This window comes from Myotis brandtii, unplaced genomic scaffold (assembly GCF_000412655.1).
Source record: "Myotis brandtii unplaced genomic scaffold, ASM41265v1 scaffold704, whole genome shotgun sequence".
NCBI lineage: Eukaryota > Metazoa > Chordata > Mammalia > Chiroptera > Vespertilionidae > Myotis > Myotis brandtii.
Genome location: NW_005370762.1, coordinates 977,880 through 996,530, shown reverse-complemented (window position 1 = coordinate 996,530; position 18,651 = coordinate 977,880). Strand labels below are relative to the sequence as shown.

Sequence of the window (18,651 nt, the reverse complement as noted above, 5' to 3'; positions counted from 1 at the left end):
GGCCCAGGTCAGGGCTCATGCAGGAGGCAACCAATCAAAGTGTTCCTCTCACTTTGATGTTTCTGTCTTTCCCTTTCTCTTCCACATTCTCTAAAATTCAACGGAAACATATCCCCAGGTGAGGATAAAGAAAGAAAGAAATGTCATATCCAATGAAAGACACTTCTTGAAAATGCCTAAAGAAAGTTGTCATTTTTTCATGGTAAAGGGACTGGAGTCCATGTTGATGAAAACACCTTGGTGGCTGTGGTGACTGGCAGTGGCTGCAACAGCAGGGTGATGGGGCTGGTGCCTTCCCTTGATCAGCCCGGTCCCCTCCCACAAAGGGAGGCCAGACTGTGGCTTAGGCCCACTCCCCAAGGGGAGCAGGGAGCAGGGAGTAGGACATCCCCTAGGGCTCCCAGTATGTGATAGGGGGCAAGCTGGGCTGAGGGAACCCCCTCCCCAGTGCACAAATTTTTGTGCACCGGGCCCCTAGTCCTATATAATAAAAGCTCAGCGAACAACTGGTCAACCAGTCGCTATGATGCACACTGACCACCAGGGGGCAGACTCTCAACACAGGAGCTGTTCCCTGGTGGTCAGTGCGCTCCTACAGTGCAGCAGCTCAGAGGGCGGGTCCACAGCTGCTTGGCTGATTGGGATGAGTGGCGCTCCCAAAGCGGGCGATCCCCAAAGGCCACGCCCCCACCAGTGCACAAATCCTGTGCACCGGGCCTCTAGTCTTAAAATAATCTACACCAATAAAAGAGAAACATGCAAATTGACCATCCCTCTGCTATGCCCACCAGCCAATCAGAGTGATATGCAAATTAACCCAACAAAGATGGCGGTTAATTTGCATACACAGGTGTGGAGCGAAGACTGAAGACAGCCTAGAAGGAAGCCAAGCACTGTAGAAGGGAGCGAAGTGGCAGAGAAGGGAATGGAGCCGAGGCAGCAGAGATGGGAGCGGAGCTGAGGCAGCGGACATGGGAGGGAGGGAGGCAGCAGAGAAGAGAGTGAGCAGAGCAGCAGACATGGGAGGAAGTGAGGCAGTGGAGATGGGAGGGAGCAAGGCAGCGGGACCGAGGTGGGCTTCGCTCCCTTCTCTGTTTTGCTCTGGTCTCAGGAAGCCCTATTCTTGCAGGAATAGGCCTGAGGAAGCCCTATTCTTGCAGGAATCTTCCTGCAACGGGCCTCTAGTCTATACTATAATAGAGGAATATGCAAATTGTCCGAGACGCTGTCACAATAACAGTAATGACCAGCAGGCTGCCTGGGGTGATAAGACCAGCAGGGGCGTTAGTGAGGGACGACCAAACAACTGAACAGTAGGCTGCGTGGGATGACCAGGTCAGCAGGGGGGTTAGTTAGGGATGACTAGATGACTGAACAGCAGGCTGGGGGGGGGGGGGGGGGGGGGGGGGGGGGGGGGGGGGGGGGGGGGGCGGTGGGGGGAGACCAGGTCGGCAGGAGGGGGTAGTAAGGGATGACCAGGCCGGCGGGAGGAGGGGGGAGAATTAGGGGCGAACAGGCCAGCAGGGGAGGGGGGAAGTTGGGGGTGACCAGGCCTGCAGAGGGGCAGTTAGGGGCAATCGGGTCAGCAGGCAGAGGCGGTTAGGGGTGATCAGGCTGGCAGGAGGGGGACAGTTAGGGGCGATCAGCCAGTGGTCCCGGATTATGAGAGGGATCCCAGATTGGAGAGGGTGCAGGCTGGGCTGAGGGGACCCCCCTCCTCCTACATGAATTTCATGCACTGGGCCTCTAATAATAATAATAATAATAATAATAATAATGAGAAGAAGGAGGAGGAGGAGGAGGAGGAGGAGGAGGAGATGATTAAAAGAAAAAAAACAGGAAAGGGGCCTTCAGTGGACAAGAGTTCTCAAGATATCTGTGGAGATGGCTGAGAAAACAGATGGCTGAGTAATGACCAATGTGTCAAAGCCTGGAAGCCACTATTTGAAATACGGAGTATGCTGTAGCAGAAAGCAGGTGACCTGAACACAGAATCTTGGTAAGGCTGGGGATGGGGGAAATGGAGATTCATGGAGAGTTTGCATACCTAACTGACAATGCTCCCCTCGCTCCTGCCAGAATGGCTGGAAGTCAGATGTCCCCACCAACCAGGGAATAGGAGGTGTTTCTCTAAAGCAGTGGTCTGCAGCAGCATGCCTGGTAGGTTTGCTATGACACACTGCTGGGTCCCACTCCCACTGTTTCTGATTTCAGTGGTGTTTGCTGGGGCTGGGGAGGGAGGGGGATGGGAAGTGACTGCTAATGGGTTGGAATTTCTTTTTGAGTTAGATAGTGGTGATGGTTGCACAACTTTTTGACTATAGTAAATATTACTAAATTGAACATTTTTAAATTTTATGGTATGTGAGTTAGAGCTCAGTAAAGTTATTCTTAAAAAGTCACTTACTCATTTGCACACAGGGCTCTCACAGAAGCCCACCACAAAGATTTGAACCATCAAATCATGTCTCCCCTTTGTCTTCTCTATGCTAAACATAATCAGTTTCTTTACCCATTTCTTTTAGCCATGACATACAGATCCTTCTTATCCTGGCTTTTGTCAGACAGAATATAAACTCACAACTGTTTCATATACTAGTAAAGTCTAATAAAATATTCTATTTAGAAACGGACAAAGGAACAGGACAGAGAAACTAGAGAGTTTTCTGGCTTGTGATAATTTGGCTAAATATAATTCATTCAAGGATAATGTATCAAACATAACATGAAAGTACCAAAAGACATCCCATAGCCAAATAAACATAGATAATGTACTGGGTTAACTGAAAGATTATACACTATGAAATGCTCTATAACAAGCATGTCAAACTCAAAGGCTAACACGGGCCAAATAACGGAGGCATGCGGCCCACGGCCTGCGAGTTTGACATGTTTGCTCTATAACAATGGGGAGGAAAAGTACTAACTGGGTTTCTATTGTTCCAAGAATAGAAAAGCAATAGAATCCAAACCAAATATAACAGCCAGTGGTCATTAAATATGAATGACATTTTAAAATGCACTCTCATGTAACCATTCTACTGATAAAGTTACCTCTAAATTCAATTCAACCTAGACAAGGTGAAATTCCCTTCCATATGTTCTTCTTGCCCTCAGGACAATCTTTTTTTTTTTTATAATAGCTAATACATTTCTAATTTCTTATTTACTGTCTACTTTGCTCATTAGAGTCATGAAGGTTGGGATCTTATCTGTCTTGTTCATCTCTGTATCCCAGCACCTAACCTAGTGTTTGGTACACAGTTGGCTCTCAACAAATACTTAATTGAATTGAGATTGATTTCTGAGTTCTGAATCAGTCATGTGGTAGTAATTGAAACTAAGAAGATAAAGAGGAACAAAATACAGTTTGAGGAATTTACAGGCTAATGGAAGATAAGCAAAGCAAACAAACAAACCAAAAACCACCCCAAAACCCCCAGAGAATGTCAATATTTTTTAAAAATAGGATAGAAACCCATTTCTAGGTGTTTAAGTATTTATTCTGTATTAAGTAACAGATTTACAAAACTAAATAAAATTCCTTAAATTCAAAAGCTGAGAATCTACGCTATAGAAAGAAAAAAAAAATCCATGATTCCAAAATAGATAAAGCAACCTGGACATATATGGTAGAAGAAGGGCATTTAACAAGAAAGACGTGCTGCTGGTGTGGATTCTGGGTGAGATCATTTTTAAGCTGAGTTTAGATTGATGGGCAGGGGTTAGCCAGACAAAGGTACGGGAAAGACATTCTAGGTAAAAAGACAACACATGCAAAAGACCACAAAAATGTGAAACAGGATGATGTGATTAGAATATTTTAAGCAGTTTTGGATAGCTGAAACAAAGGGAAGAGGAAGCAAATGACTGAAGAAATGCAAAGGGTGTGTAAAAAGAATTTGGAATGATATCCACATAGCTGCTTTGATAAAAGGATGATAGTGCATTTCCTACATAGGGAGTTGAGAAGGAATATAAACAGATTTAGAGACCAAGATGATGAATTTAGTTTTGAACATGTTGAGGTGGTTATACAATAGCCAACTGGAAAAGACAGGTGGAAGCTGAGCAGAGATTCCATGTTAGCCACATAAACTTCACAACGGTATTTTTATTTTTATTTTTTATTTCAGAGAGGAAGTAAGAGGGAGGGAGAGAGAAACATCAATGAGAGAATAATGGATCAGCTGTCCCCTGCACGCCCCGCACTGGGGATCGAGCCTGCAACCCAGGTAAGCGCCCCCGACCAGAATTGAACCCGGGAACCCTCAGTCCACAGGTCGAGCTCTATCCACTGAGCCAAACCGGCGAGGGCACAACAGTATTCTTTACCATCATCTTCTATTCATCTAGGTTTTTTACTCTAGTATTTCCATGCCAAAAATCTCATTCCTCATTAAGACCTCCAATTCTTTAACTTCACCACTTTTTCCATCATCACCCTTTACTACTACTTCCTCACTTTGCTCCTGGCCAAAGCATAGATTCCTTGATCTATCCTTATAACCTTCTGTACCTATCTGCTTCCAACAGATTCACTTGGCAATACCCAACCCTTGTTTGATCTAAATATTCACCTTCTCTGTATTGTCTACCAAGTAAGCTAAATATTCCTACTAAAAAGCCTCCACACTTGCTGCTCAATTTGCCTGAGATGTTAGTCTCCTGCCTATATCATATAAATAATGAAATTGGTAAGGTGACAATGAATAAAGTTCCTGAGTCATACCAGCAGTCTGTTAATTCATATTTCTATCTAAATAGGGTTAAATTTTAACATAAACAATACACTAAAAGAAACCTCTGTGTTTTCAAGGTCCCACCTTCAAGAAAACAGCATAAAGAACCATTATTATTCACACACATTCAGGAAACAAGAAGATAATTACAGCTCTCAAAATTTCATGGTGATATCATTTCTAAGAAATAAAGCAAAAGGAGTGATTAACCTTTACTTAACTCCTGTTGTGAGCTCAACTTTAGAGTAGAAAAGGCAAAGCAAAATTTTAGAAGAATGATAATTTGTGCTTTACAAATCAATTTAATGATATTACTGAATATTCTTAGTAGATATAGCTATTTAGAATATTTATAATCTATGACAGACATATATGAAAAGAACTACAAACTGGCTAACTGTTAAAAACAAGAGGAACTCTTTTGCCTTTAGGACAGGAAGTAGGTAAGTACTATAGAGAACAGAAAAAGAGAAAAATAATTTCTATTGAGAGGAAAAAAAAGGAAGGAGTCAAGAAGCAGGTAATATTTCAGCTGAGCCTTGAGGAATGAGTTATGGAAAAAGGCGTCTAATGTTATAGGGAGGAACATCGGAAACACAGAAGTACATGAAAATGCATGGCATGGATAAAATAGCCACAGTCAGAAAGATTTTGAAAATCAATGAGTATAAATGAACAAAGCTCAGATAAACATCTAAATATCAAGTGGGTGAAGGATGCAAAAGTCATATGGGACAGGAAGACAGTTTCACACCCAGTTACAAGGGTACCTCAGTTTGACTCAGGTTCACATGCTGACATTCTGACCACAAGCACGGACTAGGATGGGCATCCTGAGTATGAGTATTGTTTGGCTTCTGAGCTCAGCATCTGGGTTATCAGATGAGATAACCCAAGGGGATGAGTTCAGAATTGCTCACATCAAGCACAAAGCAACCAGTTAATCAACCTGGAATGAAATTAACTCAAAGTCTGAACTGATTCCACACTCCTTGCCCCAAATGGAAATACATGTAGCTAATTTTTTCTCATTATAAAAGTAATAAACACTAGTTTTTCATATCTGAAAGAAAGACAAGTTTAAGAAAGAAAATAAAAATTAGTAGAGTTAGCCATTGCTTACAAGTTAAATAATGGTGATTTTTCTAGACTTTTTCCTACTTATACATACACACATATTGTAAAAAACTGAAATTACATCTACTTTCTTTTTCATAATCACTTTTTTTGTGCTTCTTTTAACAACATGATGTAAAGTTTTATCATCAGTTTTAATGGCTGTACAGTAGATTGTTGTTTGGTTGAATCATCATTAACCCTCAGTTTACTGCCAGGGTCCATATGTATAGTTTTAATTTTGAATTTCTTTACTGAGCAAGTTATGATTTAGAAACTGTTACAAACTAGAAGAGAGGGGGGAAACGTGACAACTAAATGTAATGTGGGAGCCAGAATTGGATCCTGGAAATGAAAAAAGGCATTGATGGGAAATTGGTGAATTACAGATTAGTTAATAGTAATGTACTAACACTGGATTCTCAGGTTTGTCAAATGCACTCTGGCAATATAAGAGGTTACCAATGGGGGAAACTGGGCGAGAGGTATAAAAAAAGTCTGCACTATCTTTGCAACTTTCCTATATTTAAAAATTGTTCAAAAATAGAAATTCTTATTTAAAAACAACAAAATTAACCTTTAAAATGGAGCCATAAACCCACTAAACCGACATAGATATCCTTTTGGAAAATGTTAACCTTCTAAATTTAACTACCATTTATTCCATTTTAAAAGTCTGTTAAATAAAATTTAAAAACAAAGCTGAGGGAAAGAAAACTAACAATTTCTTATTGGAGACTAAATCATGCATTAATCTGAGACATGATGTACTGTATATTAATAGTCCTAGAACTATGCATATTAAACTAGGAACATTTGACTGACATTATTAGAAATAGTCCATAATACATTAAAAAATACAAAACCTCATTCTGCCAATTTAATCTTCTGTCAAGTTTCACTGTACACTGTGTTCTGTGGTTCACTACACTTTACTGGGAAAGAGGGAACATATTTAATCCACTAGTGATATTATAATAGAGAAACCAATGTTTCATAAATGTACACCTTTCATGCATATGACACTTCTGAGGGGAAGATACTTTGCTCTAACTCTATAGATAAAACAAATGAATACCGAGAGGCTGTTAAGAAAGGTTATCCAAAACTTGGGTATAAGGCCAAAAGGTGCACAGCATGTCCTTTCAATGGGACACAGACCCACTCAGAGGTTATTTAATTACTTAGGGGAAAGTACTTTGCTCAATTATTTTATTTACTACTAGAGGCCTGGCGCATGAAAATTCATGCACTGGAGGGGGGGGGGTCCCTCAGCCCAGCCTGCCCCCTCTCACAGTCCGGGAGCCCTCAGGGGCGGGAGGTGACCCGGCAATCAGGGGAAGGTGACACCCCCATCACACCTCTGCTACTGCCACTGCTGGCAGCGCAAGCCTCAGCCAGCCCTGGTTACCTGTGCCTTGGGTCGGCCATGGGTGGCTGGGGGGCTGAGGGGACTGGGGGACTCCAGAGGTAGGCGTGCGGCAAGGCCGGGCCTGCCTATGGACGGGCCCGGCCTTGTCATGTGCCTGCCGCCCTGGCAGGGCTGAGGGGACTGGGCGCCACCATCTTGTGGCTGTGGGGGCTGCCATCTTTGAGGGTGTGGCAGTCAATTAGCATATTCACTCCTTACTGGCTGTGGGTGCCACCATCTTTGTGATGGAGTGAGGGTCAATTAGTATATTCCCTCTTTATTAGATAGGACTAGAGGTCTGGTGCACAAATTTGTGCATGGGTAGGGTCCCTTGGCCTGGCCATTGATTGGGGCCTATCGGGGGGCAGGTGGGGCTGGCTGGCAGGGGAGAGGGACTGCGGCGGGGGGAGGGGGGGGGTTGTGGGAGGTTGGCTGTGGGAGCACACTGACAACCAGGGGGAAGCTCCTGCATTGAACGTCTGCCTCCTGGTGGTCAGTGTGCATCACAGTGACTGGCTGACCAGTCAGTCTGCCATAACTGCCGCTTAGGCTTTTATATATATAGATTGAACTAAATATCCAGATTAACTAAAGTTTTAAGTTAACTTATAGATTTTGTCCAGTAAAGTTGTAAATCATTTCCGTCAGGTATAAGACAAACTTCCAAAGGTCAGGGTTTATTGGTCTGTGGGATATTAGCCAGTTTGTAACTAACCAGGCAATCTTATTTTTAAAATTCCTTTATTAAATTATCTATGAATACACAACTCTTCAAGTGCTCTTTGAACTAGCTTTACTATTTTACTTTTTTCCTCAGTAATTAATAAATTGAATAAAACATTTGATACATATTAACTTTATATTTATACTAGAGGCCCGATGCACAAAATTCATACAAGAGTAGGCCTTCCTTCCCCTGGCTGCCAGCACCAACTTCACTCTGGCACCCGGGACCCGGGCTTCCCTCCAGCCGCTGGCTGGCACCCGGGACCCGGGCTTCCCTCGCAGCCCAGCTTCGTCTGGAAGGATGTCCGGAAGGATGTCCAGTCTAATTAGCATATTATGCTTTTATTATTATAAATGAGTACTATTTTATTTTTTAAAAGTATAATTTGGCAGGCATAAGAAAATGGTCAATTACTGAAGGCAAGGATAAATAATGAAGTAAAGACAGTATTTTCAATAAGTGATGCTGGGAAAACTGGACAGATACATGAAAAAAATGAAATTGGACCACTTTCTTTGACATACAAAAATAAACTCAAAATAAAGACTTAAATGTGAGATCTGAAACCACAAAACTCCTGAAAGAAAACACAGGCAGTAAACCCTCTGACATCACTCTTAGCAATAACTTTTTGGATATGTCTTCTTGAGCAAAGAAAACAAAAGAAAAATAAACAAATGGGACTACATCAAACTAAAAAGATTCTGCACAGTGAAAGAAACCATCAACAAAACAAAAAAACATCCTACTAAATGGGAGAAGATATTCACCAATGATACATCTGATGAGCAGTTAATATCCAAAATATATAAAGAACTCATACAGCTAACACACACAAAAGAATCCACGCCCAAAGCAACAATAAAAATGAGATGATCTGATTAAAAAATAGGCAGAGGAACTGAATAGACATTTCTCCAAAGAGAAGATACAGATGACCAATAGATATGAAAAGATGCTCAACATCACTAGTCATCAAGAAATGCAAACTAAAACCACAATGAGATATAACCTCACATCTGTCAGAATGGCTATCATCAATAAATCAACAAGCAACAATTGTTAGAAAGGGAACCCTTGGACACTGTTGGTAGGGCTGTAAATTAGTGCAGCTACTATGGAAAACAGTATGGAGATTCCTTGAAAAATTAAAAACAGACCTGTCATTAGACCCAGCAATTACACAGATGGGTATTTATCCAAAGAAAACAAAACACTAATTTGAAAAGATATTTGTACCCCTATGTTCATTGCAGCATTACTAGTAATAGCCAAGATATGGAAGCAACATAGTTGTCCATCCAGAGATGAATGGATAAACAAGAGGTGGTATATACTATTAATGTACACAATGAAATATTACTCAGCAATAAAAAAGAATGAAATATTGCCTTTTAGGACAACATGGCCAAACCTAGAGGATACTATGCTTGTAAGTGAAATAAGTCAAAATTTGAAAGACAAATACTGTATAATTTCACTTATACATGGAATCTAAAAAACACACAAAACAAATAAACAAAACAGAATCAGACTTATAGATGTTCTTTATATTTTGGCTGATGGTTGCTAAAGAGGGTGGTGGTAATGAAAATAAAATTTAAAAAATTAAAATTTCAGCCGAAACCGGTTTGGCTCAGTGGATAGAGCGTCAGCCTGCGGACTGAAAGGTCCCGGGTTCGATTCCGGTCAAGGGCATGTACCTGGGTTGCGGGCACATCCCCAGTAGGAGATGTGCAGGAGGCAGCTGATCGATGTTTCTCTCTCATCGATGTTTCTAACTCTCTATTCCTCTCCCTTCCTCTCTGTAAAAAATCAATAAAATATATTTAAAAAAAAAAATTAAAATTTCAAAAAATTACACTTTGACAGGTGTTAAGTTACTTTCCATGACATTCCTGACAAGGCCTTTCCCACATACAGCTCTGCAGATCCTACAATCTTATGGGGCCATATGATGATAGTTTTTCTGTACAGTATTCTAATAATATTGTCTATTATTTGATTATTTGAATTGTTTCTGCCTCAAAGATAAATCAGAAAAGAATCTAAGTAAAGTACATGTTATTTTCAAGACCATCTTTATTCCACCACTTTCCATCTTGACAATAAAGTATATAACAAGATAAACATGAACACTAATCTATTATATATCCCCTGAGTTTCCCCACCTGTACATTTTAAGAACAATGGGAAACACATAAAGAGTCCCTTGTTTTCACTGGAGCCATTTCTTCAGTCCGCGGGCCAAGGCTCTATCCACTGAACCAAACCAACTAGGGCTTCAAGAGATTTTTTTTTAAAAAATATGTTTTTATTGATTTCAGAGAGAAGGAGGGAGGGATAGAAACATCAATAAGAGAGAATCATTGACCAGCTGCCTCCTACATGCTCCCTACTGGCGATTGTGCCTGAAACCCAGCATGTGCCCTGACCTGGAATTGAACCGTGATCTCTTGATTCAATGGTTGATGTTCAACCATTGAACCACACTGGCCAGGCTCTTCAAGATATTTTTGAGCCTCAAGCTCTATATGAGAAAACAAAGATATCTAAAAGAAACTCAGTACTTGTTGAATTAGCATTAAGAAATTACTCACAGAATCACAGAATATAAGACTTAGATAGAACTTTAAAAATCTTTCTGTCCAATTCCATTTTAAGGAAAAGGAAAGTTGGGCCAAAAGGAGTATAGTGATTTTCCAGAGATTTGAGAATCGCTAAAATTAATATGACCTGCCCTTCTAAGACTTTCTAATTTGTCACATGTCTCTCATAATGGTTTTGTGGGTTAACTTCCTTATGTAAACCAATTATTAAAAATATTTTTCTTCTATTTGTTTCAAGTACCTTTGTTTTTTTAATGAAATGGGCTATTTCCTGGTTTGGGTGGGAATTATAACTTTATTTTCATAATATGATTAATTACATTTAAATTTTCACTATTTTTAAAAAAGATTGGTGAAATTTAAAAAAATCACAACTTCATATATCTAGTGCTACATTTTTCACTAAAAACAAAAGTCTAGACTAACGTGATTTTTTTTTTGAAGAAACTTACTAAAAAAACAAACATGACATTTGTCATGTCATTCCAAATGTACTTTTGGTGAATCCAAGTGGAGTGATTTCAAGTTTTAGATTTTAACATTGGGAAAGAAAGCATTATTTCACTCCCACCCAACCCATAATCAGTAGTCCATTAAAAGAAAAGCGAAAAGAAAATTCTGTACCCTGACATCACTTCTAGGTGAAGTTGTCCCGAGACAGTTAAGAAAGCAGGAACATCAAAGAAATTCTCTTCAGGTACCTTTGCTTTGCTTGAAGGCTGCAAATGAAAAACATAAGCCACAAAAAGCTATTACATGCTTTGCTCTGATTTTCACACTTACATATGTGCCACAACTAAAAATTATAACACAATTAAACAATGTAAGGCAAGGTCATGCTCATAAAAATAAAAACCATTCTCAGTACATACCTAACAGAGAAAATGTCTGCTTGGGAAATGCTTAAGTCAATGAAGTTTACTCCATATTTTCAAAACATACAACAACCAAAGGACAAAGTACTTTTGTCACAAAATAAACTTCTCCTGAAGTGTTTCTGATTGAGGGGCAAACCAAGGCAAGAGATTCTGAATTAAAATTTTTAAATATGAATAATTATAGAATCTCTTAAAATTTTGACCCATGATTAAGATTTAATTTTTTAAGGGGATGGTCTCTAGAACTGTTATTAAGTTATTAATAATAATGCTCTTAATACAGATTTTAATAAACACATTATAAACTTTTAAACACATTATTTCATTTAATTTTCTCCACTACTTGGAGGTAAGAAGAGCAGAACCCTATCTTTAAAAGACATGATAAATAATTAGATTTAAAAATATTTAGGGTCATTATTCCATTTGAAATGGGTAGCTAACAAGCTAGCCAATATTTATAACAGTCAAGGTAAAAAAATTATTTAGAGTTCAAACACAATTTAAATAGTATAATCAACAAAGCTTCTGGATCAAGTGATGACTATTATACCTAATTTTTTGGAAAGAAAAAATTCTAACACAATTCTAACTAATTTATCAACCTTTGTATTTCAAGTTGTGCATTTATTTGAAAATGTTTTATTGCAATGGTGCAGTTACTATAAAAGTAACAAAGTCAATTTTAAATATACAATAGAGGATGGAAGACTCCTTTGAAGAGAATTATAGAAACACATGGAATGAAGGTATCTTATTCAATCCCACTGGTTGTTCTAAAAATACTACATATCATGTTACATATCATGTATAGGTATGAATGTATATTAATGAGAAATCTAGTATAAAAATTACCAATTGAAATAATTCTCTTATTCTGTAGCTGCCTATTATTTTTCAATCCTACTTTGATATTGGTTTTAAATGTCCTGTCATTGCTTTTTAAATAATGATTACATAATGATATTAAATGTACCAAATTTTATATATTTTTTCTAATATTTATCAGTTTATTTTTTTATTAAATTTATGGAGGTGACATTCATTAATAAAATTATATAGGTTTCCAGTATCCTATTTGTTGTTGTTATTAATCCTCATTTAAGAACATTTTTCCATTGATTTTTAAAAAAAATTTTTTTTAGAGAGAGTGGAAGGGAGGGGGAGAGACACAGAGAGAGAAACATCAATGTGAAAGAGACACATCAATTGGTTGCCTCCCACACTCACCTCCACCTGAGCCTGTAACCGAGGTACGTGCCCTTGACCAGAATCAAACCTGGGACTCTTCAGTCTGCAGGCTGATGCTCTATCCACTGAACCAAACCAGCTAGGGCTATTGTTGCTTTTTAAAAATCCATCTTTAAATCCCATCATCACTGAAAGAATATTGTTTCTAAGGACTTAAATACTCAAAACTAAACTATTTGACCTAACATGTGTTAGAATTTCAAAAAAAGATATGTTCTCTGATATTTCTTCACTATTTACTAATAATTATTTTTCAAATAAGGCTATATTATATGAGAAAGTATAGATTATACTTTCTCCTTTCCTTCATCTCTTTAGCCTATAATTTGTATTGAAATTTTATTACAATTTCTCTTTTATTGTAGATACAAAAAGTCTAGTTTTTTATGACTAGATTTTAGCCTTTCATTATTAGCATTTGTACAAAATGGAATCTGATCTTTTTACATCTCTTAAATCTAACATATTTATTAACCTTTTTTTGAGAGGGAGAGGGAGACTAGGGAGGGAGAGACAGTGAGAAACAGACAGACACCAATGTGAGATCAGCTGCCTCCTGCACACCTCCTACCGGGGATCGAGCCTGCAACCGGGCATGTGCCTTGACCTGGAATCGAACTGGCAACCTCTTGGTGCACAGGACAACGCCTAACCAACTGAGCCACACCAGCCAAGGCTAACTTATATTTAAATAGATACAAACACATCGGTACTTCATTATGCCTTCCAGTGTCATGTGTAATATTTTACATACTGAAATTCATACTGCTTTTTTATGAATTGCTTCCTTTATTTCTCATTTATATTACAATTAATGTATTACATTGATTTTTAAAAAACTGTGTGTATTAAGTTATATTACCAATATATTTTATTTCAGGATATTAAAGGGAAATGATAAAACATTTGTTTTAAGAAGTAATTGCTCTATGCTAATAAGCCAGTAGGAGAAAGATGAAATAAGCCAGTAGGAGAAAGATAAATATCACATGATCTCACTCATATGTGGGATATAATGATCAACATAATTTTATGAACAAGAATAGATTGATCTAGAGACAAATGATAGGGGTGAGGGGGGGTTAGAGAGCAACTAAAGGACTTATATGCATGCATATTAGCATAACCAATGGACACAGACACTGGGGTGGTGGGGGCTTGCCTGGGGGGGAAATGGCTGGGGAGGGGGGGTCAATTGGGGAAAAAGGAGACATATGTAAAACTTTAGACAAAAAAAATGCATTTCATATAAACATTAAAAAAAAAAAAGAAATACTTGCTGAGAGTCGTGCCAGCAAAAATGGTAGGATAGGTAGTTCTGAAGGTCTATCCCTCCACAGAAAAAACCCAAAATGATCAGTTAAAACTATCAGAATCAACTATAGGAACTCAAATAGTCAAAGGTTTATAGTAACCAAACAAATGCTGAATCAAGAGGAAACTTTAAAATGGTAGACTCCACCTAACAACAGCAGGCTGCACACTCTTCTCAAGTGCACATGGAACTTGACTGTCCAGGGTAGACCACATACTAGGACAGAGTACAAGTTTCAATAAGTTTAAACGATTGAAATCATACAAATTATCTTTTTTTGACTAGGATAGAATGAAACTAGAAATGTAAAATGGTGCATTACTTGGTATAACAATTTTGGTGGTTCCTTATAAAATAAAGAATCCTATATAACAAAAGTCCAGAGACCAAAACGGCAGAACAACCAGAATGACCATGGCTCCTTGCCCCGGCCGGCCCTGCCCCCAGCGGGGACCCCAACCTGATCGGGGGTGTGCCCAGCCTGAAAACTGCCCATGGCCACTTGCCCCAGCCGGCCCTGCCCCCCCAGCGGAGACCCCCACCCGGATTGGGAGTGTGGCTGGCCTGCAAACTGCCTGCGGCCCCTCGCCCTGGGCCTCTATTCCTTCCTATATAATAAAAGGGTAATACGCAAATTGACCCTGACGGCAGGACGACCACAACGACCACTGGACCAGTCACTATGAGATACACTGACCACCTCTCAGTCCCTTTCCCCAGCCGGCAGGCTCTGATCACCCAATGGCGAACAGGGAAGCGGGGTGGGTGGCAGCAGGGGGCGGGGCCGACTGTAGGCAGCTGGGGAAGATGGCCCTGATCACAGGCCAGGCCTAGGGACCGTACATGTGCATGATTTCGTGTGCCGGGCCTCTAGTAACTGATAACTTACTAATTCTATTCCGAGATATATACCTAAAAGAATTAAACCCAGGTACTCAAATAAATACTGTACATTAAGGCTTACAACAGCACTACTCACAGTTGCCAATAGCCAAAGGTAGAAAAAACTCATATGTCCATCAACAAATAAATAAACAAAATGTAATATATCTAAACGATGGAATAATATTCAGACATCAGATAAAAATCTTATGCTAAAACATGGATAAATCTTGAAAACATTATACTAAGTAAAAGAGAGCCACAAAAGGCCACATGTTGTATGATTCTATTTACATGAAATATCTAGAACAGATACATCCATAGAGACTGGTTAGTGAGAACCATGATCTGAGGGGAGAAATGGGAAGTGATTACATAACGGGCACGGGGTTTTCTTTTGAGGTAATGGAAATGTTTTGGAACTTGATAGAGGTGGTAGTCACATAACATTGTAAATGCACTAAATGCCATGGAAATTTACCCTGTAAAATAGATAATTTTATGTTACAGGAATTTTACCTCATATTTTAAAGAAGCATACATAAACAAGTAATTATAGGATCCGACAGGGTAAAAACTACTAACATAGGATTGTAAATTTAAGATTTGAAATCTTAGATACTTCTGTTAGTAAGGAAGAAAGAATAAAATATATGAATTAAGCATCCAACTTTGTGACTTTGCCAATGGTGATAAATTGAAAAGTTGACAAATTTGACTACATTAAAATTTAATAACGGCAGATAGAGGCAAAGTTAGCAGAAGAATGACAGATTTACAAATAAAATATTTCAACACCTAAAACTGACAAGTGCTCAATGGACAGAATATATAAGTACTTTCTGCCAAGGAAATAAGAATGAGAAAATAAGTTGCTCCCCAACTGGTCAAGGAATATGATTTTCAGAAAAAGCAGATTTACAGAAAGGGATATTCAAATGGCTAAGATGTATAAGGAAACACTCAAATTCACTAGGAATAGAGACATGCAAATTAAAACAAGCATTTTGCCCTGGCTGGTGTTGCTCAGTGCTTAGAATGTTGTTGACCCATGCACTGAGAGTCTTGGGTTCAATTCCCCATCAAGGGCACATACCTGGGTTACGGTTTGCTTCTGGTCAGAAAGCGTGTGGGAGGCAACCACCAGATACAAGACTGTAGTTACTAGAGAGGTCTGCATTAGCTTAATGGCATTAATGGCTCCAATTTTCCACACCTCTCCACATCTGCACCCCTTGGCATATCACACACTAACTCTGAGCTTGGCCATGTGACTTCTTTGGCCAAGGGTATGGTAACAAAATTGACAAAAATTGTGGCTTGAAAAGTGCTTGTGCATTTTCACATTCTTTCCTGAACTATTCCACCACAGAGATCATGCCCTGATTAGCATAATAAAGGAATTTGAGGAATATTCGGAGAAGGGTCATCTCATGAGGCCATCATAGACCAGCCAGTTCCCAACCAACCCATCAAATGACCAAGCCCAATTCAGATCAGGACCACTGAAATGAGCTGTAGACTCATGAGAAAGAAGGGCCTTGCAAAGACCAGTAACAACAGTATGCTATGAATGAAAATATGTTTATCTCAACTCTATATTCCTGAGGTTAAAAAAATTTACATTCTAAAAAGATGTGGTACATTTACACCATGGAATACTAAGTAGCAGTAAAAAAGAAGAATCTCTTACACTTTGAGACAGCATGGAGGGACCTGGAGTATTATGCTAAGCAAAATAAGCCAGTCAGAGAAAGACAAGTATCACATTATCTCATTCATATATGGAATCTAATGAACAAAATAAACTGGTGAACAAAACAGATCCAGAAACACAGAAGCATGGAACAGACTGACAAATTTCAGAGAGAAGGCGGGGATGGGTAGGGTAGGTGGGGAGAGATTAATCAAAGAACTTGTATGCATATATGCATAACCCATAAACACAGACAATAATGTGGCAAAAGCCTGGGGGAGGATGGGGAGGGTGGAGGGAGTCAATGGGGGAAAAAAGAGGGACATTTATAATACTTTCAACAATAAAGATATATATATACATATATATATATTTTCAGATACACATATTTCTACAAAAACAACTACAGCCAATATACACTAAACACTCACTATGTGCCATGCACTGTGCTAAGGAGTTTACAAGCTACCCAATGAGGTAAGTATTAGTAGCCCCACTTATAGAGGAAGAAGCTGAGACACAGAGGTTAATAACTAAACTTGCCTAACGTGACACAGAACATGAACAAAGTGGTCTGGCTCTAGAACCTCTATCCCTAGCTTCAATGTGATACTGCCACACAATATTTTCAGGAGTCACAAGAAGAGTTAACAATGGTTGATTCTGGGGAGGAAAACTAGATCACTGGGGAACAAAATTAGGATGGAATCCTTCTGTACTGTTAAAAACTTTCTTTTGAACTATGAACTACATTATCTATTAAAAAATAAATTTAAAATAGCGTTTTTAAAAAAGTTGGATTCTGCCCTGGCCAGTGTTGCTCAGTTGGTTGGAGCATTGTCCTATATGCCGAAAAGTGCGGGTTCAATTCCCAGTCAGGGCACATACCCAAGTTGCAGGTTCGATCTCTCGTTGGGGTGTGTACTGGAGGCAACAGATCAAAGCTTCTCTCTTACACTGATATCTGTCTGTCTTTTCCTCTCTCTAAAATCAATTTTTAAAAAAGGTTGGATTCTGAGATATCGCCAGCAATTACTCAAAGTAAACAGTATACTGGTTTTATTTCCTGTATATTCTTTAACACATAAACCGTAAGGGTTTTATCTTTTGTCCTATAGTAGCATGGATTTCTTTGATCAGATCAGCACCAAGAGAAAAATAAAAAAGCCAGGAACAAAGTATGAAACAAAGTTAAATATCAGGAAGATCTTGGATAGTTACAAAAGTCTATCACTGCACTACTTAAAATGAAAATAGTTGGGGCAGGCCAACAGAAGAGAAGGCCAAAGGATACGGAGTTCTTTGAGATCAAGTTTACTAGTACACATCTCGGTATGCTAAGCAACTAGCCCAGTGCTAGAGACAAGTAATTGTTCCACAAGTGCCTGTTGAATAGAAGAGTGAGGGAAGTGTGAGCAGAGGGGTCAGCAATCGGGATCAGGGGAGACAAAGTCTAATGAACATGCAAGGATAGCACCGTAAGCTCCTGTGGCACACGGAGCCATAAATCCTGCTGGCGGAGAGTCCTGGCTGTGCTGGTCTACATGTGCACCGTTAGTGTTATGTTTGCTTTCAAGCACAGGTGCTGACAAGCAGGTAGTACAACAGAAAGAAGTTATTTCTCATGTTAACTTTCATTACTATAGTGCCTAGAAGTAGTTTTCTATTAGTTTTCCACGTAAAGCTGTAAATGGATGTTTACTATGGTTTTTCTTTAATATCACCAATCATCTTAATGCCTATAAGAATTTTTAAAAATACAAAATGTAGATGATATATTTTGAATATATGGTTAAGTTTAAAGTAGCTTAGAGAAAAGTTTTCATTTTCTTCAGAGAAGTAAATGAAGTGACTATTATGAGTCTATCTCCCTTCTACCCATGCCAATAAACACCTAATTTATAGCCGAAACCGGTTTGGCTCAGTGGATAGAGCGTCGGCCTGCGGACTGAAGGGTCCCGGGTTCGATTCCGGTCAAGGGCATGTACCTTGGTTGCGGGCACATCCACAGTGGGGGATGTGCA

At 39.2% G+C, this 18,651-nt stretch overlaps 1 protein-coding gene across 1 annotated transcript in view; it reads right to left on the bottom strand.

Moving 5' to 3' along the window:
* Positions 1–18,651, bottom strand: part of NARS2 (asparaginyl-tRNA synthetase 2, mitochondrial (putative)) — a 117,885-nt gene that overhangs the window by 52,569 nt on the left and 46,665 nt on the right. Inside the window, exon 6 of the mRNA XM_005882314.2 lies at positions 11,230–11,324. Coding sequence (XP_005882376.1) covers positions 11,230–11,324 — 95 coding nt within the window. The remainder of the gene's footprint in view (positions 1–11,229; positions 11,325–18,651) is intronic.